General features: G+C 54.0%; 1 protein-coding gene across 1 annotated transcript in view; it reads left to right on the forward strand.

Annotated features, from left to right (window-relative positions):
* TTC7A (tetratricopeptide repeat domain 7A) overlaps positions 1–27757 on the forward strand; it is a 120035-nt gene that overhangs the window by 71835 nt on the left and 20443 nt on the right. Inside the window, exons 13-18 of the mRNA XM_049650220.1 lie at positions 911–968; positions 2102–2174; positions 5166–5326; positions 20547–20663; positions 24159–24256; positions 26066–26200. Of these exons, the coding sequence (XP_049506177.1) occupies positions 911–968; positions 2102–2174; positions 5166–5326; positions 20547–20663; positions 24159–24256; positions 26066–26200 (642 nt within the window). The remainder of the gene's footprint in view (positions 1–910; positions 969–2101; positions 2175–5165; positions 5327–20546; positions 20664–24158; positions 24257–26065; positions 26201–27757) is intronic.

A 27757-nucleotide genomic window follows, 5' to 3' on the forward strand; every position in this document is an offset into this window, starting at 1 on the left:
GTCTTTTAACCCCCCCTTGACACGTGGCATACTGCTGGGTACACAGTTGGTGCTTAATAAATACTTGTGCTTGGCGGATGGATTCCACTCCAGCCACCCCAAATCTGGCATTCTATCCCCAACCCTGCCAGCTCAGCTGTGTGTCCCCCCCCCCCCCCATCGATGAGGCAGCCACCTATTTCTGTGTCGTTGCAGGAAGGGGAGTTATGGGGCCCCATGCAGACCAAACCTGGAAGAGTAATCTGACCAGGGCTGGGCTGGGGCCTGGATGACAATCATTTTAAAGCTTCCCACGTAGTTCAGTCTGCAGCTAAGGCTTCAAACACCTGCCCTTAAAATGTAACACTTAAAATGTGTTAAAGTGGTAGGGCGCCTGGGTGGCTCAGTCAGTTGAGCGTCCGACTCCGGCTCAGGTCATGATCTCACGGTCTGTGGGTTCGAGCTCAGAGCCTGGAGCCTGCTTCCAATCCTGTGTCTCCCTCTCTCTCTGCCCCTCCCCCACTCTCACTTTGTCTCACTCTGTCTCTCAAAAATAAATAAATGTAAAAAAATTTTGCAAAAAAAAAAAAAAAGTGTTAAAGTGGTCAAAAAAGAAGAAGCCTGTAGATAAGGAAACCTGAGGAGGCATGTGGTGGTAACCTGTCTCTTAAGGCTCAGGTGGCCGTGGAAGGCCCTGGTGTGGGCAAGAAACACGCCGGGAAGCTGGGGCCAAGTGGACATCTCACACCTACCCCTGGTAACGAGGGCGGTGGGTGGCATCAGTCCGGAACCACTGGAGTGTGCAAGCACTGGCCAGATAGGGCCCTGGTGGGGCCTCCCTGCAGAGCCTGAGTGGATTGGATGGGGCGGGGCTGGGTCGGCACCCCTTCAGCAGCCGCTCATGGCTCTGTCTCCGTCTTGTCTCCTGCAGCGACTCTGAAATCCAAGCAAGATGAATTGCACCGGAAAGCACTGCAGACACTGGAGAGGTGAGGAGGGCCCCGCCACCACAGAGGCCCGAGGTGGCACATCCACATGCTTTATGCCAGTGAGCCCTCTGGTGTAAACTGAATGGTTTCCATCCCCATTTTACTGACCAGGACACCCAGGCTCTCACAGCTCCGTGGGCAGGTAGAGTGCCCCCAGGCTTGGCCCCTGCCCTTGGGAGCTTAGGCCTCTAGAATGGGAGTGATAGCCCATTGTTGTTGTGATAATTATGTGAGATAACTAGAGCCGCACCTTGTATTAGTAGCAGGGACACAGAATTGGTGTTTGCCTCCTCCCAGCCCAGTCTTCAACCAGAGGGCTGTGAGAATCACTGCAACCCGCCCCCCCACCCCCTTGCTCAGAGATATCCTGGCAGCCAAGGTGGGGTCCTGGAGGGAAGGAGGGGAGGGGATGCCAGAGAAGCCCCTCCCCTGTGGTGGCCCTCCCTGGGCCTCCTCCTTGCTAAGTCCCTGACTCCATCCCAGCCTTGGGTCCCTCCCAAGCATCCTTCTGGGCTCCTCTGGCCTGTTGCAGGGCTCCGTCCTCCCAGCCCTGTGTGTCTTACTCCTTCTGAGGACTGATGTGGAAACTGCTGGTTTGGGGCCTGCCCTAGACTCCTGTGCCATCTTTGTGGGAACATGTAGCACATCCAGCCCCTCTCTGGGGCAGGTTGTTCCTGAACCCAGCGAGGCAGAAGAGTCTCATCCCCGCCAACCCCCGCTGAGCTACCTGGGCTAGCTCTTCATTCCCAAGGCTTCTCTCCCACAGAGGCCATTCCCAGGCCCGCCACGCACAGGAGTGTTCCCTTCTATCCTGTGATGGAGAGGTCAGGCTTCGGGCTCTGTACAAGGCCACCGCAGGGCTCAGCCAGGCTAACAGTTGCCCAGAGTGAGAGGCAGTGCCCATCCCCCAGTCCTCCCCTCCCCGGATGGCCCCCCACCTCAGCAGAGCCAGCCCTCTTGGAGCCTGCTGCTGACAGGCTGCCAACACCATCTTCCCCTACCAGGCACCCTCTGAGAATCCTTGACATTTTGCCCTGCGGCACCCAACACAGGGCTGGCACACTGGAGGCGCACGTCGCACACTGGGTGCTCAATCCTCGCTGACTGACCTGTCGCTCCCTTTCCCTACACAGAGCCCAGCAGCTGGCGCCCAGTGACCCCCAGGTCATCCTCTATGTCTCCCTGCAGCTGGCCCTCGTCCGCCAGGTGGGTTGTCATATCTCCTGAGTCCCAGGTCCCTGAGGGCTGCGGGTCTGCTCCTGGCACCACTGCTGTTACTAGCCACGTGACCCTTTTCAAGTGACTTGACCTCTCTCAGTCTCTGTTTTTTTATCTGTTATCTGAGCATCTTCATACGCCACCTCAGAGGGACCTAGTAAGGATTGAGTCAGAAAATGTGGTAGAGCCCATGGGCACACAGGAAGGGATTATTCTCTGTCCTCACACTCCCTTGAACAGTTCGGTCTCCTGAGAAGTTGATGAGTGACCATAGGAAGTATTTATGTCCTCACCTCCACTGGGTTTTCTCCACAGATCTAGGAGAGCAGAATGACTGACACACAGAGCTGTTTCTGTGGACCCCAGAGCTTGTCCCTGGCCTTGTGGATAGTACCATTAGGCTCAGCCTCTAGGACCTGGTAGGGGCCTCCTATCCCCTGGCCACCTTGGCCCCACTGGAGCTACCACCACTGCCCAACCCACCTTCTTTCCCAAGCTGAGCAGCTGAGCTGTTGGTGCTGTGAGGACACTGGTCCGTCCAGGGAGTAAGGCCAGGCAGTCATCCATCCAGTGGGTCACCTTTCATAAAAGGGCCAGAGCTCCCCGTTCTCCCGGGCCCTTGGGAACCTCTGCTTTTCATGTGCATGCCTCACAGAGGCTGGGGCTCGGTGCACACCTCTGGCCTCCAAAGCAGGACCTCTTGGCCTTGACCCAGTGAGCTGATCTCTGGACCGTTCAGGGACTGCAGACAGCCTTGACGCCCACAGCACAGCTCTCTGTATCTGCACCAAGGGAACCGGGCTGGCCTCTAGACTGTTGGAGAGAAGCCAACAGAGCCTCCATCCTCTGGTGGTCAGGTGATGGCGGCCCTGGCAATCCTGGGTGCTGCTGTGCCCCCCACTGAGCTGGGTGAGCCCTCCATCTGATGAGGAGGGTGCCCTTGGCCCTGTTTTATACTACAGGAACTGGGACCCTGCCGAGCTTCAGCTCAGCCAGCACTGAAGCCAGGTTTCTGCTCCAGAGCCCATTCTGCCCCCATTAGACATGCCATGTGGCTCTAAGCATCCTGTGCCCTGACTCATTTAAAGCCTTATCCACCAGCCTGCAGTTGGCCTCCTGGTCTGTGTCACCTCTTAGCCTCTGGTGTTGTGTTCAGGTGGTCCCGCGAGCTGATTCTCCTGGCTCTGGGGTCACCTGGGTGCTTCATGCTGCCATCTGCTTGACCTTCCTCTCAAGCCCTGCAGCAGCCTGGCTTTTCCCCTCACTGCACCCTTACTCCCATCACTGGGACCCCCATCCCATACCCTTGTCCCAGCGCCTGTGTGTACCCTGACTGGATTCGTCACTCATCTCTCCCGGTCTCCTGTCTCAGCCTTTTTCTCCCCGGTGGCCCTGATCTCCTTCCCTCTCCCTTTTGCTGCTTCTCTCCCCTCCTCTTGCACCTGCCCACCACCCTCCTCAACTCACTCTCCTGCCTCCACCTTCAGGCTGCCGCCACCTGTCCCAGCCCTTTTCCCCCCTGTGCCCCATGGTTCCAGACTTCCAGGTCGTGGGTGAGGCACTTGGTACCTCTCTGCCGCTCTCCCCAAGGAACATCACTCTGCTCTGGTTTTGCAAGGAACACGGTCAGAAATACCTGAGACCACTGTATTTTAGCCTTCTGTATAAACACCAATCAAGTTCATGATAAACCTTTGGTGATATCTTTTTAATATCTTTAATTATTCAGCCACCTCTGGTGAATGGTGTCTGTCCTCCCAGAGAGATGGCAGGGCTAGGCCATTGGAGCCTGGCACCCATTTTCCTTGGGGACTCCAGACCTTGGAGCCTCAGGGAATGGAACCTGGCCTGCCTGGGTCTCTGGAGCCCTCCAGCCCATCTTGCTCGGAGCACGTGTGGCTGCCTGAGCAGTGACAGCTGTGGATTTAGATACTCAGCCCAGGATAATGGGGTGCTCTGGAGAATCGCCAGGGAGCAGTAGCCTTACGGAGACACAGGCAAGCTGAACCAGTGACCACTTAGCTTCCTTCACTTCCCTTGAACTTTCCACAAAAGGGGGCTCCTGTGGGAGGAGTCTGGGCCTGGCACTAGTGCTCACAGCAGGTGAGAGGCTGGGTGGACCCCTGGCTGGGGCCAGGTATACCCGGGACCATAGGCCCCTCAGGGAGCCTGGGAGGCCCACGTCTGAGGTTTGGTAAGGAGCAAGACTTTCTAGAAAAGAATCCCGAGCTTCCTGGGGGGATAGGGCCCTGACGTGGGTAGGGTTGCAAGAGCCGATGCAGCTGCCAGTCCCGAGGGTGTGAGAGAACACATCCCTCATGATGAGAAGGAAGAGGCTTACCTGCTTGGTCGCTGCCTGGGCTTTGGGGGCTTGAAGAGGGAAACGCACATTTTCACTCACGTCCAGGACGGTGCAGACATTTTCTTATGTCGTCTCACCCTCTCAGCCACTGTAATGGGCGTGAACATTATCCTCACTTTGATGGCTAAGAATTGCAGCTCAGAGAGGCTACCCAAAGGGTCCAGCTAGGAAGTGGCAGAGCTGGGACCCATGCCCCCACCTCACCCCAGAGCCTAAGCTCTTGCCACTGTGACCCTCTGAGTGGGAAGAGGCATTTGTCTGTCAGCCTCCATCACCACATAAACCGTGCGGAGAAGAGGCCATCTCTCGGTCTGTAGCTCATGACCTGGGTAGCTTTCTTACAGCCCTGGCATCTGCCGAAACCCTTTGTGCCACACCATAAACCTGCTCCCCTTTAGGCCTGAGCAGCAGTGACTTCCCAGGCCTGACTTGGGACAGCAGACCCCTCTTGCCATGTCATTAGGGTGTGTTTTCTCATCAGAGCATGAGCCCTCCCCACCCAGGGCCCAGGAGCTCACTTGAGTCCGCTATGCCCTTGTTGGCAGGTGCTGGCACCAAAGTCCTGGGGGAGGTTGGGCCTTGGAGAAGGTCACTAAACTGGCAGTTTTCTCTGGCAGATCTCCAGTGCCATGGAGCAGCTGCAGGAGGCCCTGAAAATGTGCAGGGATGATGCCAACGCCCTCCACCTGCTGGCACTCCTCTTCTCTGCCCAGAAACACTACCAGCATGCCCTGGATGTTATCAACATGGCCATCACAGAGTATCCAGAGAACTTCAAGTGAGTTCCCTATGGACACTACAGGGCTGGGGCCACCTGCCATAGACACAGGTGCCCATGCACACCTCACCCTGCCACATAGCCAGCCAGCACATACTGATTAAGTGCCTACTGCATGCACACTTCTGACTGGAGGGTCAAGGTGGGGCATGGAAGACGTGTGGGGTCAGAGAATGGCTCTGGCATTCTGTGCCAGGAAGTGTCAGGTGGGGAGTGGTAAGCTCTCTATGGCAGCTACAGGCTCCATGCGAGCTCTGGGGACCACAGAGGAGACTGTGCTCGAATGCATGTGCTCAAGCTGCTTCCCCCCCGCCCGCCTGCCCCGGGCTCTGCATTTGAGCCTTATGGGGACACTGACCTGTGTAACTTAATCATAACCCTGGCACAGCCAGCCAAGGATGGATTCTAACATTGGCTTGGCTGGTGGAGGCCAAGTGAGCCATCCCCCTGCCTCCAAGCAGGCCACTGGCATTGGAGGAAAGGGGTTCTCTCCATCCAGAGCAGTCCCGGCCTCTCCCTCCATCCCTGGCTACTCCGCACCCCCTATTTGCCACATTGCCCAGATGCCCCTCTCTTTGGAGCAGGGTTCATGCTGCATTTGGCCCAGGCCATGGTGGGTGGGGCAGGACTAGACTTTCCTGCCCCCACCTATACAGAGAGGACCTGCTGCCACCCAACTAGGACACTGGGGAACAAGAGCCATGCTGGACCAGCTGAGGCAGGAGGTGCATGGCCCGCAGGAGGGAATGAGGAGGAGGCCAGTCGTCTTTTGATTTCTGCCCTCCTCCGCCCAGACACGTGACACTGGATATAATAGACCTTGTTTATCTGAATCCTGTGAACTGGGGATGAGGGGTCCCTGAGTGCCCCCATTCCCATCACATTCCACCTTCAGGTCTGAAGGAGGGCTATGTAAAACCAGCGAAGGGCAGTCCTGCTTCAGACAGCAGAAAAGAAGCATGGTCCTGGCTACCTTGAAGGATGACTCCATTGGCAGTGAAAACAGGTTCATGAAGAATTAGGGGGAAATTGGTGGGTGCCATAGCCATGTTAGGTGACAGAGGGAAGCTGCTATTGTCCCAGCCCAAGGAGGTTCCCTTTGTGTGGGGAGCCTGGGTGTCCACCTCTGTCCATCCCTAGCCCATCAGGGGGCAGGGCCGGCTTTCCTGTGCCTTTGGCCTCCTTCCGAGGATGCCGCGGGGAGCTTTGCCTGTGGACTCTGCGGGATGGCTTTGTCCTCGCCAGGGCTCAAGAAAGGTGCTTTGGGAACAGCAGAGTGCCCTTAATGTAAGCTCCCCAGTATGCCCCACTGAAGAGCAAGCCCCCAGATCAGTTCACTTGAAAAGGTAGGTCACTGAGGGAATATTACAACACAGATGAAATAGTGTGTGCAGACAAGAATGAGTTACCTTGTCTCATTAATCCCACGCACAATACAGCAAGACCTACTGTGTAGAAGTTCATTTTTCACTTTCAGTGGAAATACAAAGAGGACCAATGTTCCTCCTCTCCCGGTACCAGTTACCTCGCTGTTTTCCTAGCTCTGTCCTCACAACTGTCAGGCAGGGTCTGCTACCAGCTGTGTGTGTGTGTGTGTGTGTGTGTGTGTACTCTGTTGTCAGGCTTTGATGGAAAAAGAAACCTTCCCCAAGAAAAGCTTCGAATCCTAGAGTGGGGAGGGGCTCCTCACCCTGCCCCCAGGTCAGAACAGGTGTCACAGAAAGAGAGGTGAGGTCTGGTGTCACACATGGTTTTATCAGCAACTCCTTTTCCCAAGTGAAATCTTACATGCCAGTTGAGACTGTGTGGGAACAGAGGGGAGCAGAGCTGTCCTGATGGAAGCAGGGCAGGGGACTGTCATGCCATGCATCTGGCCCTTCCTCGGACCCCCAGTCCCTGCAGGGAGCTCTCCCCTCAACCCACTCCAGCACCTGACGTCTCACCGCAGTGTCTCCTCCTAACTTCTGGGCTGAATTCTTTCTGCTGCCAGAATCTCATCCCCTGGCCTGAAGTGGGGAGGCTAATGGTACTTCACACTGTGTTGGGGTGGTGAGCCCTCTGGTTCTGCCTCAGCATCCTGACCCACCACAGGGGAGGTGCCTCCTGCCTCCTGGGCTCCTTGGCCTGGTGAGGAAGCCCCCTTCTCGGCAGCCTTTCCCTACTGTGTGGGCAGTGTGTGTGCCCTTCCCCTCAAGCATGCTTTCCGCCCCTCCCCGCCCCCTCAGGTGCACACTCCTTCACCTGGAAACGCTTCACTCACTGCAAGGACCTTCATGGGTGGTGGGGGAGGTGGTCCTTGCTGAGGTTGGTGACTCCTCCTTAGGAGGTGTGGGTGGGCTTTGGGGCCTCCAGGAATGCCTAGAACCAAACCATAACATTTGTGCCTGTGTGTGTGTATCCAGGGAGATGACTTTCAGCAGATTCTCCAAGGGACCCTAAACGCAAAAAAGATGGCAAGCTCTTCCCCAGTGCAGACTGGGCTCTTGGTCAACTTGTAGGATAATTGTGCCCCTTTGTGTCAATTGTGCCCCTGTTTCTTCAGGCAGGAGCCTTCTGAAGGGACAGCCTCTGCATGAGAACACAGCTGTCCCATCCAGACTAGACTCCACAGGGTCACTGCTGGGGCCTTGGGAGCTTGGGCCATGGGGCTGGCAGCAGGGAGACATCTTTGAAGTCCAAGCCCAAGAAGGGGAAGTGTTTGAGTCCCATCCCTAGGGTTCTTCCGTTTTGTGTCACTGCAGAGAGGCCTGGGGACCAGAGCATCCCATTCTCTGTGATGCCTCACTGTGCAAAGCGTGCCCACTGGGAACAGTGGGGATAGAGAAGCAGTGGCAGATTCTTTATCTCTAAGCCACCGTGAGCCCCTCACCTCCATGGCCATGAGGATCTCTGTCTTGATCAGAGCCAGCCCTAAAAGGCTGCAAAACTAAAAAATATCTACAGGCCACGTCTGGCCTTCCGAACTGTGAGACAGTGCATTTCTGTTATTTAAAATTAAAAAAAAAAAAAACAACCTTTAAAAAAAAATACATATATAAGAAGTTGGGAGTGGGTGTGGAAAATCCACCTACCATGTAGCTCTCTGGGGTGACCATAGAGCATGACCGTGGCTTTTTGCAAATAAGGCAATACTATTCCCCACAGATGAAACCACAGAGCACAAAAACCCATGGATTAGCAGGAAATGTCATTGAGTCCATTACCGGCCAGGGATCACTGACAAATGTCATTGCTCTTTCAGTTAAAACTGCATCCTGGTCCCCCAGCTGCTCCTTGTGCTGGGAACAAGCTGTGTGTGGCTCCAGCTGTTGCCATGGTAGAGAATTCAACAGCCGGTCCAGTAAATATCATTGCAGTCAAACAAAAAGATCAAACCCCCTTCACCCTGACCTCAGTGCCCCCAGTGAGGTGTGTATGCCACCAAGAGCTCCCCACAGTGTGCTCCTAAGTGGCTGAGGCCTCTCAGAGGCTCTTTTCTGTAGAACCTGCCTGTGCATTGGCTCCCAGAGGCTATCTTCATGAAGGAAGAGGCTGGCAGGCACATGTCAAGTATAGAGGAGGTATGGCACAGGGGACATGCCAGTGGGTGGGATGGAACCCTTTCCATGTGAGCTTGTCCCCACGTGAGGGCCACAGTTAGGTTCCTGCCCTCACTGGGTCATGCTCTTAACCTGTGCCACTTCCAGCAGCTTCCTCATCTGCCAAAGACATCTGTCCTGCCTCCCTCTGCCTCCAAGGTCTGTTGTGAGACTCGGGCAAGAGAAGGTCTCACAGTTGGTTTAGAAGCATGCTCAAGGGCAGCAGTGTGGGGCATTCTGGAAGGTAGCGCACCAACAGTGTAAGACAGCAATGTGGCAGCTGAGGGTAGGGTGTGTGATGGGCCTGGAGCTGGAGGAGGGAACCGTTAGCAGGAGGGCCGGGAGGCGCAGGCCGAGGCAGGAAGCCCTGTGGGAAGGTGTCGAAGTTCCTTCGCTGCAACGGATGCTACCCTTCCTACAGGCAGTCTTAAGACTCCTGGAGAAAAACCCAGCCCTCATGGAGCTGAACTTCTGAAAATCCCCCTAAATTCAGGGATTAAAAAGCAAAAGCAAAGAGGAACTTGATTTCTGTGCTGTGGGATGACCTTTAGTTAATGGAGCTCGGGTTTAAAAGGCAGAAACGTGATGAGGCAGAGACTGATGGCCCAGCGGGGACAGTGTGAACCTGGCACGGGGGCAACCAGACACCCTGAGCAGCTTCCTGAAATCCTGAGGGCTTCTGACTAAGCCCTGGACACATGTGCTGGTCGGGCCGTCCCTGGCCAGCCTGCAGGGGGCCTCAGGGGGGCAGCAAACTCCCTATTTGGACCTGGGTTCCAAGCCAGCCAGGCGGTGGAATGTGAGCCGTCTCTGACCTGTGTGAGCTGGAGGCTGCCTGTGCTAGTCCTTCCTCCTCATCCAGGCTAGGGGAGGCAGCTGGGAGGCTCTGCTGGGGAGGGGCAGGAATATGGGGTCAAGGGGAACAGACCACTGATAAGCATGGTTCCTGAAGCTGGGGCTCCATGGGCACTGGTTTTAGGTAACAGATTCCTTGTGCTTTAGTCAGTGCACTTGTAGTGAGGGTCACCATGGTAACCAAACAAAATTCCTAGGCTAATGATGGGAGCTTTCCAATAACCAGCCTGTCAGTCACTGCCCCCACCCCATGTCTGGCAGCCTGCCAGACCGGTTTTGAAAGCCCAGACTGTGGGTGGACTGGTGGGTGCAGGGTCAGGCTAGGCCCTTTTGGGAGTTTCTGCCTGGCCCAGCCCAGGATCTGGGGGACTTGGAAGATCCTAGGGGAAGGTGTATCAGAGTCCGGACGCACTCCCCCGGTGCAGAAATAATATGGCCCTCTCAACAAGCTGGAGCTTGTCATGTGTAAACAAACTATAGGCACGGCTATCTCCCCCAGGAAACCTAGGCTGTTTTGGAAAATGTTTGAGCTGATAACTAGGCATGAGCTGAGGCCAGATGTTGGCTGATTGTAGTTAAGGTGAACTATGGCCTCAAGGGCACTTCTCTGATCTACCTGGCCTGCCTCACCTTTTTCTCAGGTTGCATGGGATATGTTTCTAGCCGTGCATTCTACCAGGCAGAAGGATCAGAGTCCCGGGCCTGTCTTAACATTTCTGACTTAAACCCAGTGTGTTTATTGGATGGCTCTTACTAGGGACTTGTAGTAGATCAAAAAGACACTTAAAATACCAACACTCCAGTGAGGGGGCTGGAATCAAAGGTATTAACACAAACATAGTTTATCACTTTGCTGGATTCATTAAACGTTTTTGGCCGCCACAGCCCCCAGTGAGGACAAGAGCCAGGGGTTAAACTTGCAGGCCATGTGGCTGAGGGAAGTGTTAAGCCAGGCGTAATCACTGGCACCAGCACTTTCTTCCCCAAAGGTCAGTTCCTCATCAGCTAAGCTGGTTTGACATTCAGCATTTCCCTCACTGGTTGTTCTGTGTGATCTTGCTCTGTGTGACACTGTAGTCAGACAGAGTCCTCAGTCTCCCCACGGCAGTCTGCTTGTGCTCAGACAGGCGGGTAGATGACCCAGGTTATTTTGTTTGTTTGGGGTAGAGAGAAGGGAAAGGAAGGTATTATTTGCAGTTTTTTCCAAAAGGAATTCTTTACTTGTTGAAGTGATTTTAGCCCTTGGTTTCCTGATCCTCACTCCCTGATCTCCTGGCTTACAACATTTACTGGAGATAGGCACTGTGGCCGAGCCCCAAGAGAAAGCCTTTCTGCCTCTGGGAGAGAGTGCATTCTTGCCCTTGAGGCAGGGCTGGCCTCCCTGCTACAGTGGGTGGTCGTAGGGTCCCAATTGTGTGCTCAGTGGGTTGAGATTATAGACTAAGATGAAGGTGTTTGCCTCTTGGTGTCTTATACTAGGTTGGGAGCCTACCTTTGTTCCACCTAGGGACCTTCTAGTGGATGTGCTTCCACTCCTGAATGGTTATGGAAAGGCTCTGCATGGTTTGTGTTCTTATCTTTCAGGATCACGCATTTGTGTTTGTAGAGTCATCTGGAGATAACTGGAGGTAGCAGTAGCTGAGGGAAGCAGGGCCTGGAGGCCTGCCGGGTCAGCCTTGGGTCTGCACAGATAAGAAGGCCTTGCCATGGGGCACTTGGGTGGCTCAGTCAGTTAAGTATCCTTCTTGATTTTAGCTCAGGTCATGATCTCACTGTTCATGGGATCAATCCCCACATCAGGCTCTGTGCTGACAGCGAGGAGCCTGCTTGGGATTCTGTCTCTCCCTTTCTCTCTCCCTCTCTCTCAAAATAAATAAATAAACAGGAAAAAAAAAAAAAAAAAAAGAAGGCGGCCTTGCCATGCGGCCAGCCATCAGAGAGTTTAGGTAACCCTCTCAGAAATGTCCTGAGGCTATTCTCCAGGCAGGGGCAGGACTTTTGAAGCAAGGAGGAGCTAATTTCAGGAATCAGAAGCTTGCTGGCTATCAGGGAGGTAGGTTGGGCAAGGGAGGGGGGGAACGGGGCATGGTGGAGAGTAGGAGAGAGAGTCTTAAGCAGGGTCCATGCTCAGCGCGGAGCCCAACACTGGGCTCAGCCCCACAACCTGGGATTATGACCTGAGCCAAAATCAAGAGTCAGATGATGTTCGACCAACTGAGCCACCCAAGTGCCCCAAAATCGGTTCACTTTGAATGAATTCATTAAGAGGTGAGGGATCTGTGTGAGCCTTAAAACATTAGGGTACATGGGTCATTTAATCCTCCAGACCCAAGGTAAAATCATTGGTTTTTACAGCTAAGAGCTGTCATCAGGGTCCCTTCCATGTTTGGGGTAAGTCTCTGGGAAGGGAAGAAAGCTGGGCTTCACTCTGGCCTTTCAGGGAGGTCACTCCTCTTAGAGTCACTTTAAGGTAACACCCTCAAAGAGCATGTGTGTGAGTTTAACCAGTTAATTTCCCTGGGGAGTCTCTCAGAGGCATGGAATTTGGTAGAGTGTATGTGACCTGTGTTGCCCAGGACCTGCCTGGCTTCCTGGGCCACTGGTTAGAGCCAGGTGCTAGAGCCTGGTGACCCCACAGCCTGAATGAGGGCAAGGGGGTGGGCCAACTCCTACCAGAGGGCCTGCTCCTTCCCTTCCCCTGTCCCTTCCCATCCGTGGGTGGGGCCTCTGTGCCTAGTCAGCTGGGCAACCTGCCCCACTTTCAAGTCCTCATCCCTGCTGGGCAGCCTTCCTCTCTAGCTACCCTGAAAGCCCCCCACCCCTCACTCCTGTTGGTCAAAACTGAACCACTCCATTGAGTACTGGATTCTCTTCTAGTTTGTTCCCTGATTGCCTGGGATATACAGTTTGAGCTTCCCCGTGGTGATGGAAGCACCTTCAGAGCAGACTGTGGCCTGCACCCTGCCTCCCCCTCCTCCCTGTGGGGGACCCACAGCTGGGCACCCACACACCCCAGTAGACCCTCCGACGGGTAGACCACAGGAATCATTTTGTTTGTTACTCTGGAGGGAAGGAGGGAACCCACAGGGATGTTGGCGTCTTACAGCCCTCATTCCACTTACCCTGTTTTGTTGTTTGGGTGTGTTTACTTTTTGTTCTTTGCAGCCCTCCTACTTGAAAAGATGAAGAAGCTAATGGGAAAGCTAGGTGATATCTCAGGGTCAGACAGCTGGTACAGGGCAGAGCAGAGCCCAGAACCCAAGCCGCGTGGCGGGCTGAACAACCTTGAGACGCTCGAACCCCGTGTGCTTCAATAATAACAAGACAGCAGTGTGCCCAGTGCGTGCTCTGCACCAGACACTGCTCTAAGCACTCTAAAGGCATTAACTCCCTGATCCCCTCAGGGACCCCAGGAGATAGAGCAACCGCATTGATCTCACTTTACAAATGAAGGCATAAGTAAGCAAACTGTACGTCATCGTAATCGAGGCTGGGTGAATAATGGCAGGTAGGGCAAACCTGGATTGAGGGCTTTATCAAGTAAGAACGCCCTGCTAGGCCTTAATGTGCATTGTGTCCACATAACAACCCTCCCTCCCCCCTGCCCCTCCCTGGCTGGTATACAATACTGTATAAAATGCTGTCATTCCCATTTTACAGATACAAAACTGAGGTTCCGAGAAGTTAAAGTGACTTGACCCGGTGGTCACATGGCTAGAAAAAGGGAAACCAGGGTTTGACTTGAATCATCAGACTGGGACCCTGCTTTTCAGCACTGAGTCGGACCTGGGGCATGTAAGGTGGGGCCCAATTCCTGTGTATCCCTGGTGCAATGTACAGGCTCTGGCCTCCTGGCCCAGGAGTTAGACTTTCCAGAGGCGTGGCCGCCTGACTCAAAGAATAGCCTGCTTTTTCACTCAATTATGTGTTTTCTGTAAAAATAGAACTCTTCATTAAAACAGTACAGCATAGCCATCAGCCAGAATTACTAATTACTGTCCTTTAAAGAGATAATTCCCCCTTTTGTGCATTCGCCACACCTGCCGCCATCCCCTCCCCCACCATGGAAGGCTCCCACAATGGTCAGGAGCCAGAGGGATGGGGCTGGTGGGACCACAAAGAATGAACAGTTCCACAGGGCGAAGCAGCCTGTCTTCCTGGGACTTCTCTGAATCTGGGAATGCCCACAACTCTCCAGAGGCCTCAGTGAGTCCCTATGGCTCAACCTCCTTCTGTTATTCAGCAGATTTGTCGACATTAGGTCAGGCACTGGGGATACAAAGAGAAGAAAGACGTGTTCCCTGCCGGTCACAGGGTCCACTAGGGAAGACTGGCAATGATGGTGTGGACTCAGGAGACCTGTCTTGAGGGGTGGCTGTGCACCAGGGCTGCCTTTATAGGCTCTATTGCCCTTAGTCCTCCCAGCAGCCTTCCTGGGTGGTTCCGTTACTGTCCCAGGGAGGTGAAGGCGCTTGCCAGGAGGTGCCAGGGCCTGGGAGTGCACCTGCACCGTCTGTTTCCTCCCATTTGATGGGGAACGAGGCACGGGCCAGAGGTGGGTCCTTCCAGTAGACAGCAATGGCCATGTTCAGGTGTTTATTGCATATGTTGAGAATTTTATAGGGAGCCATTTTCAGGAACATGGAAGTGAAAATGTGGACCCGTTGTGCTTGCCACCCACACGGCCCACATCCTTCCCTGCAGCCAGCTCTTCTCTGCTGGTATTCCCCGACCTCCAGGAATGGGGTGCTAGGGAGCAGCCAGGGAGGGGACACAGGAAAAGTGATTGGAGGCTCCTGGAAAGGGGAATGGACAAGATGACCTTTGACCCCAGGCTATTGCTTGCTTAGCTAGAGCCATCTTCACAAAAATATCCCCCATTTACAAAATAATTCTTTTTAAAAAAGTATATTTTTTGGAAAGGCTCACGTTCACCCAGTTCTGAGGAGGCTCACCCTAAGATATCTCCTCTTTATGGCAGTGGGAAGAAAAATGATTTGTCTTTGCCTCAGATGGGAACGGCTCCAAGTCTTAATCCTTTTGACAAATAATTAGGAAGCTGATCCTGCCCCAGGAGCACGGGCCAGTCAGGGCCCAGGAAGAGAGGGAGGAGAAGGATGCCAGGCTGACCATCATTCTTTGAGAACCTCCTTCATCAGCTGCTGGCCCGAGCAACTGGGTAGATGGTCAGAGATGCCCCGTGGTGACACCCGGAGACACTGGCCTTGCTGGCCTCTGTCTTCCCCCACAGGAGGAGGGCTGGCCCAGATGCAGAGGGCTGCAGACAGACTCTGCCAGGCCGAGACATTTCATGGTCCAGCAGGGGCTGGCTCTGTTCAGGTCAGCTGAGCATCTGTCCGTGCCCTCAGGGTGCTGGACTGTGCAGGTGATGCGGGAGGTGGCAGGTCCCTGCCTTGATCAGAGCACAGTGATAGATGAAGTGTGTGGGGAGGATGATGGCTGAGGGAGCACACAGCCTGGGCATGAGGTGGCCAGTGTGGACTACCAAGGCTCAGGTAGCATTCTTTTGGGAGGGCTCCTGGAGAGTGGCCTTGTGGCCTCACTGGGCCTCCCTACTAGGACCAGGGCATACATGCCACTTCGACTGGACAGGACTGTGGAGTCCAGGACCCAGGACTCCTTCCTGTAGCCCCAGCAGCCTCACCCCTGCAGCAGGACAGAGCACATGGTGTGTTTACATGGACTCTTGCTCCTTCCTCTCCCCAGAGAGAACACTCGCTTTCACATCTGCCTTCAGATGCAAGGCGTGGGAAGAGCATTCAGTCTTGTAAGACCTTGGTGTTTATTCGGTATGGGCTTCCACAGCTTGACACACAGGAAAGTGCTGGCAAGAGGGGGTGCTTCAACCTAGTCGGCTGGGGCTCCGTCCATCCCCTCCTGTCCTCTTCCTTTCTCACACCCTTCTTAAGTCCCGGGAGCCACGAGGAGGGCCCCCTGCCTTGCCAAACAGGCCATGAGGTTCAGGGGTTTTCTGGGAGCCTTCAGAGGCACGAGGCCTAGAAACTGCTTTTCCGGGTCATCTACACCAGCAGTGTGAAAGCAAGAGTCCCTTCCCACAGCCTCAGCAGGCCCATGCTTGAGGACTGAATGCAGCTGCGGTTTCTCAGCTGCTGCTTATAGGTCATTGTAGTTCATCTAGTGGGAGACCTCACTCCTGTTTTACTGGAACCTGTGACATGCCCTGCTGGGTGACCACACAGCTGGGGCTTTGGTTCAGGTTTCTCACTCCTAGGCCAGTGTCTGTCCACTCTGAGTGACATCACAGTGCAGGGTCTGAGAACAGCAGTGTGGCCATTCCTCTCCCACAGTGGCTCCCGTCAGGGTGTGAGGGCTGCTACGTGCCCATGTTCTGGGCCTTCCTGTCTCAGAGACATCCCTTGGTTGTACTTCTGGCTCTGCCTGGGTGACTGTCTTCCAGGATGAAGACCCCGAATCACAAGGAGTCAGACATCTTCATGTCCTACCCAGAACCCCCTGCTGCTCCCAGGCTCTGTAAAACTTTGCTTCCAGACAGCTTAAAACAGACTCGGCCGGCACATTGCTCGTTGGCTACATGAGTCCAGCCCACTCTGCAGTTATGAGGCACCAAGTGAACAGATTTCCTCTCCTACCTCCTAACCAAGACCCAGCAGTGGGAAGTGGGGGTGGTAGAAATCAGCTCTGATTTAACATGGACTGTGAGACCCCTGAGTGTGGCCAGATGGTTGTAACAACACACATTTTCACAAACTAAGCAGACACCATGCGCTCGGCTCTGTGCCGGGCACTGGAGAGGCGAGGAGGACCCTGATGTGGTGGGAAGCAGGGCCCTGGCCTGCAAGTACCTGCCATCCAGGTGGAGACACGTGGCAGGACACAGGACAACATAAATAGTAGTTTTACCATCTGTAGGCGGGACCAGACACACACTGTCCAGATTATTTGAATTTAAAAACGCTTGATATAAATTTATGTGTTATTAAACTCATAAGCCTATGTGGCAAAAAGATAAATATATAAAAACACATATATAGATAGATAACATCTAGAGATATAAGTCTATACTGTGTAAGTGCTAAGTAAAAACTACTGAATATTCAGAGAAGAGCAAGGGTGGTCACGCTGGAGGAGGACTAGAACCACCGAATTAAAATAGTGGGCTTTTTTCAAGTCTCAGAATCCTTTCTTCAAATGACGTTTTAGATTCATTTTGGTGTATAAAGCAGGCGTGCCAGGGGCTGGGCTGAAGGGGTGGGGCGCCCAGGAAGCACCAGGTTCTGACGAGGCTCTGGCCTCTTGTGTGGGCTGGAAAGCATTGCCCACCAGCCGCAGTGGCACACCAGTGCTCTGCCAGCCTTCTTGTCCTGTTGTGCAAAGAACTGGGCCACCCATCCTGGCCAAGGGGATGGAGAGGAGCCCTGTGCTGTGACGGGGAGTGGGGGAGGGCAGGGGAGAGAGTTCAGCAGTGAATTAGAGGCATGCCAGCAGGTGTGCAGATAACCAAGTCCAACATAGTGAAGGCTCTCCAGAAGGGGTATGTGTACAGCCCCCACGGGGACACACAGAAGGTCAGAGGGTGACATGTGGTTGGGAGTTGGCCGGATGTTGGAGGGAAAGGGGAAGTCCTAGCAAGAGCGATGACATGAAGCAGGACACAGATGAGTCCAGGAGCCTGTCTTCCAGTTCAGGTTGCTAATACCCATATGAGCAGCACGCGGGTGCCCAAGGGCATGGGAGGAGAGGCGGGAATGGAAGGTGGCTGCACAAAGGCACTTGAATTGATGTCATGGACAGTCAGGGCAGGGTTCTTTGTTGAGGAAATTCCCTCTTGGCACTGCTGAACTGTGAGACTAAGGAGATCTCAGGAGCTAATCTGGAGCCTCCCAGGATCCGGGAGTGAAGGATCTGACCAGAGGGTGACTATTGGAGCGCTTGCCCCAGCCCAGAAAGGATGTGGTTTGGTTGAGAAATTCCGTTCTGGGTCACTCACACTAATGGAATGTCAGCAGCCATGAGGATAACAGCCTGTGTTGGTAGAAGACACTATGCCAGCTCAGCTTTTAGCCACTTCTGTTCTAGGCACATGGTGTGGTCAGGTCTGCCACTCATCCTGGCTCTCAGGGATGCAGGGAACAGGAGGGGGTCTGGGCCTGCAAGAGAGGAGCTGAAGAGGAGGCATGTCTGGGGAGATGGGGTACCAGGGCAATGCTTCAGGGCTGGTCCGCCCAGGGAGCTGTCCCAGGAACCAGCCTAGCCCCGCCCTAAGTGGCCTTGCCCAGGGGACTCTGCTGCTCTGGTTGTCTGAAGGGGGGCGGGGAGGGCAGCCTTAGAATGGACTTGAGCCTGGATGTTCCCCACACCGGCAGGAAGGGGTCTTCATGCCTCATCAACACCTTCTCCAGCCACTGGTTCCCCCCTTCCCAATGCTTTACCTCTCCCCCAACTCCCAACCATGTGCCTCCCCACCATCCTTTTTTTTTTTTTTTTTAATCCTTTTAGGTTTTATTTATTTCTGAGAGTGAGAGAGCATGTGCGCACAAGTGGCGGAGGGGCAGAGAGAATCCCAAGCAGGATCCACGCTGTCAGCACGGTGCCCAACAGCATAGAGCCCTTGGGTCTCAATCCCACAAACCGTGAGATCATGACCTGAGCTGAAACTGACTGAGCCACCCTCCTTTTCATCAAACACCAGCCCCAGCAAGATCCCTTATCTCTTCCTTCATTGCACTGAGTCTGATCCAGTTGATTATCACTTGATAATCAGCACCTGATTAGCTAGGCAATTTGTCATTTTTAGCACTAATTGTTATCTTGAAGGCAGAAATCATGTTTTCTACTCCATATTCCTGAAGCAGAGGTTCCTAATACTTGTGGAGTGTTGGACCCTTCGAGAATCCAGGAAGGAAGAGTAGGGATGGCAGGTCCAGTTTTCCCCAGCAGCTGCCCACCAAGATGCAGAGACCATGCTCCTGCCCAGGCCTGTGCAGTCTAAACTGTGGGGACCCCAGTTTCTGGCCTCCCTAGGCCTCCCTGTAAGCCAGCCAGGCAGTTCACTAGTAGATGTTCTAAGGGCACAAGGCATCCTAAGGGTCTGAGAAGTCTCCCTGGAGAAGGTGGGATATATGGTCAAGCTTGAAAGGGGATGAACATGGAGAGACAAGGCCAGGGGAGGGTGGGGGTGCCAGGGTCCTGTGAGCAGAGGCAGAAAATGCACATGCATTTTTGAGGAAAGGTGAGGAGGAAAAATAATAATTGGTCAGAATTCAAACCTCCTCCTCTGAAAAGAGAACTGGGGCAAATTCCACTCTGATCTTCATTCTGTAGCAGCAAGTCACAATCTAAGAAAAACAAGGTGTGAGAAGCAAGGAGCAGAGTGAGGCCATCAACGTCCTTCATCAGGCTGGAGGCCCAGGTCTCAGCACAAGGTCTCAGGCCAGGGCTCCAAGTGCACAAAAAGGTCAGAGGGGAAAGCTCCCAGGTGGAGGCTGGCCTCCCTGTATGGTGCCTCCAGCCTCAGATCACAGGATGCACCCTGTCTAGATGCAGGACTCCACTTCTATGAGAGCCCGTGTGCCAACCTCAGATGGTCCAGCAGAACTAACCGGGCAGCGATCAAGTACAGGGCCTGACAGTCATGTGGGTTTGTCCCAGCGATGCCAGGATTAACAGGGCCTCACGCTCACCAACCAGTGAGAACCAGAGCCACAGCCTTGTTTGGGTCTCAGTGGCTCAGGCAAGTTCACATGCTGCCCAGGCAGCTGGTGTGCATCAGTGTGGCTGGCAGTACCCACAGTATAAAGAATGCAGTACTTCCACAGCCATTAGTGAATCGCCACTGCCTTGAATGTCCTTAGTGTCCCCGGCTGCCTTGACCCTCCCCTGGGACCCCAATACTCCCTGACAACTGAAAGGTCAACACCTGGCACAGCAGGTCTCCCAGCCCCCCACCCCCGCCCCAGTTATGGTGAGCAGTGTTCTAACGGTCTCTGCTATGTCCAGGACAGAGGAAGGGAGCTGTCGGCCCCTCCTGTGGTCCCACCTTCTGGTGGGAGCAGCCCTTCCCCTCTCCTCCCAGCCCCCTTCAGGGCCACATCCCCACATCCAGCAGCATCCTGACCTCAGAGGACGCCCAGTTTTCAGGTTGAAAGAGATTCTGAAGTTGCTGCCTCCCTTTGCAGAGCAACTGTGTTCCTAAATGGCGACTGAATAGGACTTGGTGTCACTTGAGTCCTATTGCACATATAAGGGGAGCTGGCTGTTTTAGGAAATCCAGTGAAGAATTCTTTGGTAAAGTAACACATGACTGATGACACTCCTCATGTATCCAGGGTCAGGAAACAGTTTGCAGTTCAGTTTAGGAGATGTTAATTGAGCATTTATTGTGCTCTGGCAAGGTCTAAAGCACAACTCTGGCCTTTAGGTAACCTTTCTTTTTCAGTTCCTTGCTTAGCTCCATTCCTGGATGAGCAATTGCTTTCTGGGTCTCTCATATACAAGGTTCACTGGGGGCCTGTGTGGGGTGTGTGAATATAAAAATGGCCACATGGTCACTGAGGATGGTGCATACCGTGGATGTGGGTAAGAGGAACAAACAAAGCAAGACTAGCAGACACACCTAACAGTGCTTCAGAGAGTGGGGCAGGAGAGTATCTGATCAGGGGCCAAGTGGATGAGAGGAGCGGGCAGCACGGTGGGGCAGAATCCCTTGGGTTCCCAGCCTGGGAGGAAGACCAAGGGAAAGGGGGCCCTCTCAGGGACGTGCTAACTGTTCCTGTCCTTCCCTGCAGCCTGATGTTCACCAAGGTGAAGCTGGAGCAGGTCCTGAAAGGCCCGGAGGAAGCCCTTGTGACCTGCAGACAAATGCTGCGGCTGTGGCAGACCCTGTACAGCTTCTCCCAGCTGGGGTGAGTGGCCATCATCATCCTTGGGGTCGCCCAGAGGGTGGAGGGCAGCACTGACAGGGGGTGGTTGCCAGGGCAACAGCCCACAGCTGAGTGGTCATGATGCCTGGGGGTGGTGACGATATTTGAATCAGAGTGTGCTACTTACTGCTCCTGGGGCCTTTTACATCCGTAGGCTAATTTTAACCTTTTGACAATCCTCTGTGAGGACACAAAGAACCTGTTTAGGAAACTGAAGTTCCGAGGGGTAAGAATGAAGTTATTATTGAGCATCTGGGCCAGGTTCTGGGATTGTTACTTACATATTATACACTGTCAGATTTTATTCTCACCCTAGGAGGGAAACTTAGACTCAGGAACCGTAGAGAATTTGCCAGTCACTCACCTGGTAAATGGTAGTGCTGGGGCTTGAACCTGGGTCTCCTGAGTCGCAGCCCTGAGCCGGTTGCTTCTTCCTGGCTCCATTTGGAAGCTAGAGGGAAGAGGAAGAAGCAGAGTTCCTGAAAGGCCCGCCCCTCTTCCCCACTCACCCACCATCTCCACTCATCCTATCTCCTGCCACAGCCCCCAGCCTGGGCTCTGGGTTTCTCCTGGGCCAGATAGGGACTCTTGTGCAGACTGAATCTGCTGAAAGTTTTTGCTCAAATCTCCTGGGACACCGTGCAGCCCAAAGCAGAAAAGGGCCTTGTGCCCGGCAGGTGCACCATGACTTCCTGGTCCTCTGGTCCTCCCTCCCTCCCCTTCCCTGAAATTGTTGGCTGTATCATCTCCCGGAGGCCTTAAGGGACCCCACACCGGTAGATGTGTTTGCATTTTCACAGGGACTCTGGGAACCCTAAAGGGTTTCACAATCCCCAGAGGCATGTCTCTCTGGTGGTGAAATTTACAGAGGAGGCTCCAGGGTAATCCAATGAGGTTAAAACCCTTGGGCAAATAGGGTCTGCCTCGCTCTGAAGGCCTTTGAAAGGCCTGAGAGATTCCAGGGCAGAGCAGGACCCAGTGAATGGAAGCTGCCAGAAGGAGGCTCTGGGGTGAGGGACTTTTCAGAAAGGGAATGGGGAGCTGTCTGGCAGCTGGGTGATACGGGGGTGAGGACCAGACTCTGGGATGAGCGGGGCCTGCACTGAGATACCCCTTGCTCAGCCACTCCCTGGCTACAGTCACTCTTTCATGGAGCCTTCAGGTGTATAGTCTGGCTCCCCTTACAGAAAGGAGCTGTCATTGGAGGTGGCAGGAACCTCCTCTTGGCTGGATGGCTGGTTGCCTGCTCCTCCAGGCGGTCTTTGTGGGGCCTCTCTGAGCTGCAGCCCCGTGTCTTGGCATTTGGGCCCATCCTGGGCCTCCCCTCCAGGCAGCAGAACTGTGGGGCTGCCCCATGTTCTCTCCAGGGCTGGGGCTGTGGGTTCTTGCTAGGGTTGTTTAAGTCACCACTCAACACTCATCTGTGATAGGAGGGCCTGGTGGAGCTCCTCCTAGGTTCCCCAGGCACCTCTTTTGGGAAGCCTCCCATAGCTCCCCACTCAGGGCGGGGCAGGGCTCAACCAGGCCAGCTGCCTGGAGTCAAATAGGAAGCATTCTTTCTGAACCTGGAGCCACAGAGCAGTAACTAAGACTTGTGAAATCTGCTTCGGAGCAGCTGAGGACAGGCCAGAATCCACAGCCTGAAAGTCTGGCCTACCCACCCCACCCAAACACCCTCCTTCCTCAGCTCCACCTGGGCCAGCCCATGCTGTCCCCAGGCCCTGCTCAGATGCTTTCCTTCATGGAGCCTGTAGTCACCCAGCCTTGGACGCTTCAGTTCAACCTTCATGATCTAGGTGTTTTGAAGTGCTCATCATGGACTCTCCTCCCCACCTCTCCTCCCCTGGTGGCTGCCAGGTTCTTCAGGATAGGAGCAATGCTGTATGTTGGCCTAGAACCAAGTGACAAAAGTCCCCTGAGATGGGCTGTTTCTGGAGTCCTTCTTGGGCTGGGAGGGGTGGTGAGACAAGAAGCTGCCTGCGCTGGGCACCTGCCCATGTTGTCTCCTGTACTCCTCACGGTAAACTCATGAGATAGGCATCTTCTGCTTGTTACTGCACACAATGAGATGACAAAAGTAAGACTTAGAATGCTTTGCTGAGGGTCTCACAGCTAAGGAGGGGTGGCCGGTGTCTCTGGCTCTTTGGCACCGCACTCTGGTGCCTCTGGGAGCAGAAAAGGGTGGGGAGGAAAGGCATCAACCTGGATCTACTGTGTTTTGTGGATGGTTTCCTCTAGTGTCTGCACCATGGCCGTGCACCCACAGGCCCAAGTTCAGACCAGTGTGAGCATGAGTTAAAATGGCAAGGACACCCTGGGCCCTGGCATTCTTGATTGGGACCATCATCTTGACACCCCCTGAAGGTCAGAAGCCTCTGGCCCCAGGCTGGGCTTGCCATCTATCCTGCCCTGTTTACCTTGGCCCTCCTCCAGGCTTCCCTGGTCAGCAGGTCCAAGGGCAACCCCAGAAGTAGGCGGGGTGGCTGGAGGTATGTGTGCCCCAGGATGGGCACAACAGGCTGTGCTGCCTTTCTGAGCTGTGGCTCCCCCCACCCCCCACCCCACTTCCCCACTCTGAGAAAAGAGGAACCTCCCTAGCAGTGTGGGAACCACAAGGACCTGGGGAATTGGGGGCAGGGGAGAGTACCATGCTTGTTTATCTGCCCCCGCAGGGCCCTCCCTCTGGTTCTTCTGGGGCTACCCTGGTAGCCCGACGTAGAGTGCCTGATGCAGAATGGTGGCTGGGCCTTTCTTCCCTGGGGCTTGGGCTGGGGGTATTTCTGGTAGCCCGTGAAGACCAAGTTTTCCTTGGAAGCTGGATCTTGGTGCCTGCTCTGTGCCTGGCACTCTGCTGGACATTGTGAGGGTGGCAAAAGGTAGCAAAGACCTCCTTTCGTCCTGGGGGAGCTTCTACCATCACTGACTTCAGAGGAGGGAGAGTTTCTAACCCATGTGCTGCTGGATCCATGCTGACGGAGGGCAGGGGAGAAGGCAGCTGTGAGGGGCACAGGAGGCTTTCTGGCTGTATGAGGGGCTCTGGGCTGGGTTCTAAAGGATGGGGGGGGGGGTTGTGTGGACCAGAAGAACAAACAGCAAGAACATTCTTGGTTTGCATGAGCAAATGTTAGCTGCAGGGATGAAATGTGGTAGTGTTAAGGAATAGCGGGGAGACTGATGGCCTCACGGGCACATAGTGGTGGTGTGTGTGTGTGGGTGTGTGAGTGTGTGGGTGTGTACACATGCTGGGGAGTAACAGCATGTCAGTGTAGCTTCTGGGGTTAGCCAGATTCTAGGGTAAGCCTGAGGCCCGATCTGTCTTGCCATCTCTGGTGGTCTCCACCCTTCCTAGTGGTCCTAGCTTTGGCTCCGTTCCCAGGCCTAAACTTTCAGCCTCAGACCCTGCCTGGTGTAAGGCTCCCTTGTTCTCCCTTGCAAGCCCTCTGCCTCACTGGGGCCTGGCTTTCCCTTGCCTTTCAGAGGCCTGGAAAAGGATGGGAGCCTCGGCGAGGGTGTCACACTGAAGAAGCAGAGTGGCATGCATCTGACTCTGCCCGATGCCCATGATGCAGACTCCGGTAAGAACGTGCCCGTGGGCAGCTGCCCATGTGGGCCCACCGCTCCCTCTCCCAGCCTGAGCACAAACTGGGGAGAGTGGCATCTTCCCAGTCTGGCCAAACCCACCCTGCTCTTGGCCAGCCGTGGCCCCAGTGCCTGGTGCTAAGAAACTAAGGAGCTGCCCTCGGGCATCTTTCTGGGCCCATCCTGGCTCTGGGGCGGAAAGTGGACTGCTGGAGCAGGCAAGGGACGGACCCAGCCTCCTGGGCAGGGGTGCAGAGAGGAGAGCCAGGGTGGAGAGTTGACTGTGGAGCACAGAAACCATCTCCCCTTAGGCTAAACTCAAGGCCAATGTCTGCCATTAAAATGTCCTTAGTAGATCGAGTGGAGTCAAGTAGAAAGGAATGAGCTGAGCTCAAATTTATAACTCTAAGCCCATAGAGAACTGTTTGAAAGGAGGCCCTGATTAAAGCAGAAAAGCAAAGGCACAAGAAGAATTAGTCACCCGAATGGAGTGTGAAGCAGTTGCGTTTAGTGGCATTGCTCATTTTTTCCACCTCTGCGGACATGAACCGAGATGCATCTTTGTTGTCACTGATGGAGCTGATTTCCGATGCCAAGCCCTGCACCTGACTTGACTTGGAGGCACATCTGAGGGGGCGCTGGGCTGAATGTGGAGCTGCTGGCTCCAAGGAGAGAATGGTGAAGGAGGGCATAGCGCCCTTGCAGTTAGGGAGGAAAGAACCATGAGCCAATTATTAGGACTCCACATGCACTTGTCTTATAAACTGAAACCATCTGTGGTTTGCCCTGAGGTCTCCTGAGTTTATTGGAGCCTTTATTGCCTCTGAGAGAGAGAAAGAAAGACAGAGAGAGAGAGAGAGAGAGAGAAAGTGCTCACATTTCACCTGCATGTGAATTGTAAATGTCAATGGCTTATATATCCTCAACAGGGACCCGTGTCACCCAGAACTGCCACCGGGGAGGTTCTCCGGAGGGCACAGGGTCTGACCTGAGTTGCTACCCAAGGATCCCTCACAGCACAACCTCAAGTGGGACCCTTCTATATCAGATACGATAACATGCACTGGTGAAAACAGAAAGCAAAGAGCAAAAGGAAGAAAAGAAAAATCATCCACCGTTTCAAAATCCAGACCTTAATAATGGCCTTTCAGACCTTTTCTCTAGGTCCCTATTTCTTTCTTATACAAATGTGACCAGGGGCACCTGGGTGGCTCTATTGGTTAAGCGTCCAACTCTTGGTTTCAGCTCAGGTCATGATCTCACAGTTCGTGGGTTCAAGCCTTGCATCGGGTTCTGTGCTGCCAGCACAGAGCCTGCTTGGGATTCTCTCTATCCCTCTCTCTCTGCCTTTTGCCTGCTCATGCTCTTTCTCTCTCTCAAAATTAATAAATAAACATAAATAAATAATCATACCCTTTTCTAACATGCTGTTTTCACCTAACTATATAATGTGAACATCCTTCTACATTGGTTTCCAGATCTATGTGTCATTATTTTAATGACTGCAGGGTCTTGTGCGAACGTACCCTCACTTATTTTGAACCACTCCCTATCGTTAGACATTCAGATCATTTCTCTTTTCAGTAGTGCAGGCACCTTTGCCAACATTTATGACTATCTTCTCTAGTGATAGACTCTTGGAAGCAGGCTTGCTGCCTGACACTCCTCAATCCCAGCCATGGGTGAGGGTACAAAGAGGGCCCTTCCCGGTGCTCTGTGAGCTGTTTTGCAGCTGCCCAGCCGTGGGGCTGCTCCAGTCACTGCTCGGACTGTACTGCTCAGCCCTCTCCCCTCTTGCTCTGCAGGGTCTCGGCGCGCATCATCCATCGCGGCCTCCCGGCTGGAGGAGGCCATGTCAGAGCTGACTGTGCCAAGCTCAGTCCTGAAGCAGGGCCCCATGCAGCTGTGGACCACGCTGGAACAGATCTGGCTCCAGGCTGGTGAGTGTCTCCGGCCCCAGTGACACCCACCTGCCCGCCTGCAGGCCTCTCAGCCGTGCCCTGCCCTGGAGGAAGGAGTGTGGGGCTGTGAGGGCCCCTGCCAAGGCCTGGGTAGACTGTAGTACTCATGGAAAGGCCTGGGGATCAGAAACCTGGAGCCCTGGTTCCAGCTCTTCTTTGCTTGGCCCAAGAAAAGTCACTTAATCTGTCTGGCTGTGGGCTTCCTTCTGCACCAAATGGGGAGAGGACCTGCCTGCCTACCTGGGAGAGGCTGTCTGTCAGCAAATATAAGTGTAAGAAGATTTGAAGAAAGACCACATAGATGGATAGTCTTCTTAGTCTCAAAAACAGGCCCATCCCTCCTTCTTGCCCATCTTCCCCTGAGTAAAACCAGTTAGTACTCAAACCCTAGAGGCTCACAGAGAAGAGGTGAGGGCTGGCAGTGTAGTTCATTGAAAGCAGAGGGCTGATAACACTGGGATGGCCATTCCCTCTTTTTTTTTTTTAATTTTTTTTAATGTTTATCTTTGAGAGAGAGAGAGAGAGATCGAGACCAAGCATGAGCAGGGAAGGGGCAGAGAGAGAGGGAGACAGAATCCAAAGCAGGGTCCAGGCTCTGAGCGATCAGCATAGAGGCCAGTGTGGAGCTTGAACCCACAAACCGTGAGATCATGACCTGAGCAGAAGTCAGATGCCTAACCGACTGCCCCTCAGGTGGCCTCTTGATAGGTAACTGGCACCACTGCCACCGGGGAATTTGAGGGACAGTTAGTGTTGGGGAGGCAGGCAGCTTCAGGGTCACACACAGCTGGGTTCTTTTTTTATTATTATTTTAGACAAGAGCCAGAGGGGCAGAAGGAGAGAGAGACAGAGAGAAGCTCAGGCAGCCTCCAGAGTGTGGAACTCGATGCAGGGCTCGGTTTCACAACCCTGGGATCATGACCTGAGCTGAAATCAAGAGTTGGACACTCAACCAACTGAACTACCCAGGTGCCCCACAGAGCTTGGATTCTAATGCCAGCCCCTTTCTGTCTGTCCTGATCATGAGCTATAAGCTGACGTGTGTAAAGCAGTTAGTGCAGCATGGGACACCAGTAAATGGTGCTTGGTCTCTGTCCCATCCACTATAGTCGTGCTGGAGACAGAAGCAGGATGGCCCCCAGTGGTGACCGTCCTTGAGCCTCCACTAAGGATTCCAGGGAGGCACTTGCTGGGTTTGAGAATTTCATCTAAGCCGGGGTGAGAGGTGGGTTCAAGTGAAAGGGGAAAGAATCAAGGCCATCAATGTACCTGAATGACACAGAATAGCAGCAGCAGAAGAAGAAAAAGGAAGGTAGCAGAATAAGTGCAATCCTTAGAGGCTTCCGGGTGGCTCAGTCGGTTAAGCGTCTGACTTCGGCTCAAGCCATGATCTCATGGTTTGGGAGTTCGAGCCCCATATCGGGCTCTCTGCCCTCAGCAGAAGTCTGCTTCGGATCCTCTCTCTCCCTCTCTCTCTCTCTGCCCCTTACCCCCCCTCTCAAAAATAAAAAATTAAAAAAAATAAATAAGTGGAAT

This window comes from Panthera uncia (assembly GCF_023721935.1).
Source record: "Panthera uncia isolate 11264 chromosome A3 unlocalized genomic scaffold, Puncia_PCG_1.0 HiC_scaffold_11, whole genome shotgun sequence".
NCBI lineage: Eukaryota > Metazoa > Chordata > Mammalia > Carnivora > Felidae > Panthera > Panthera uncia.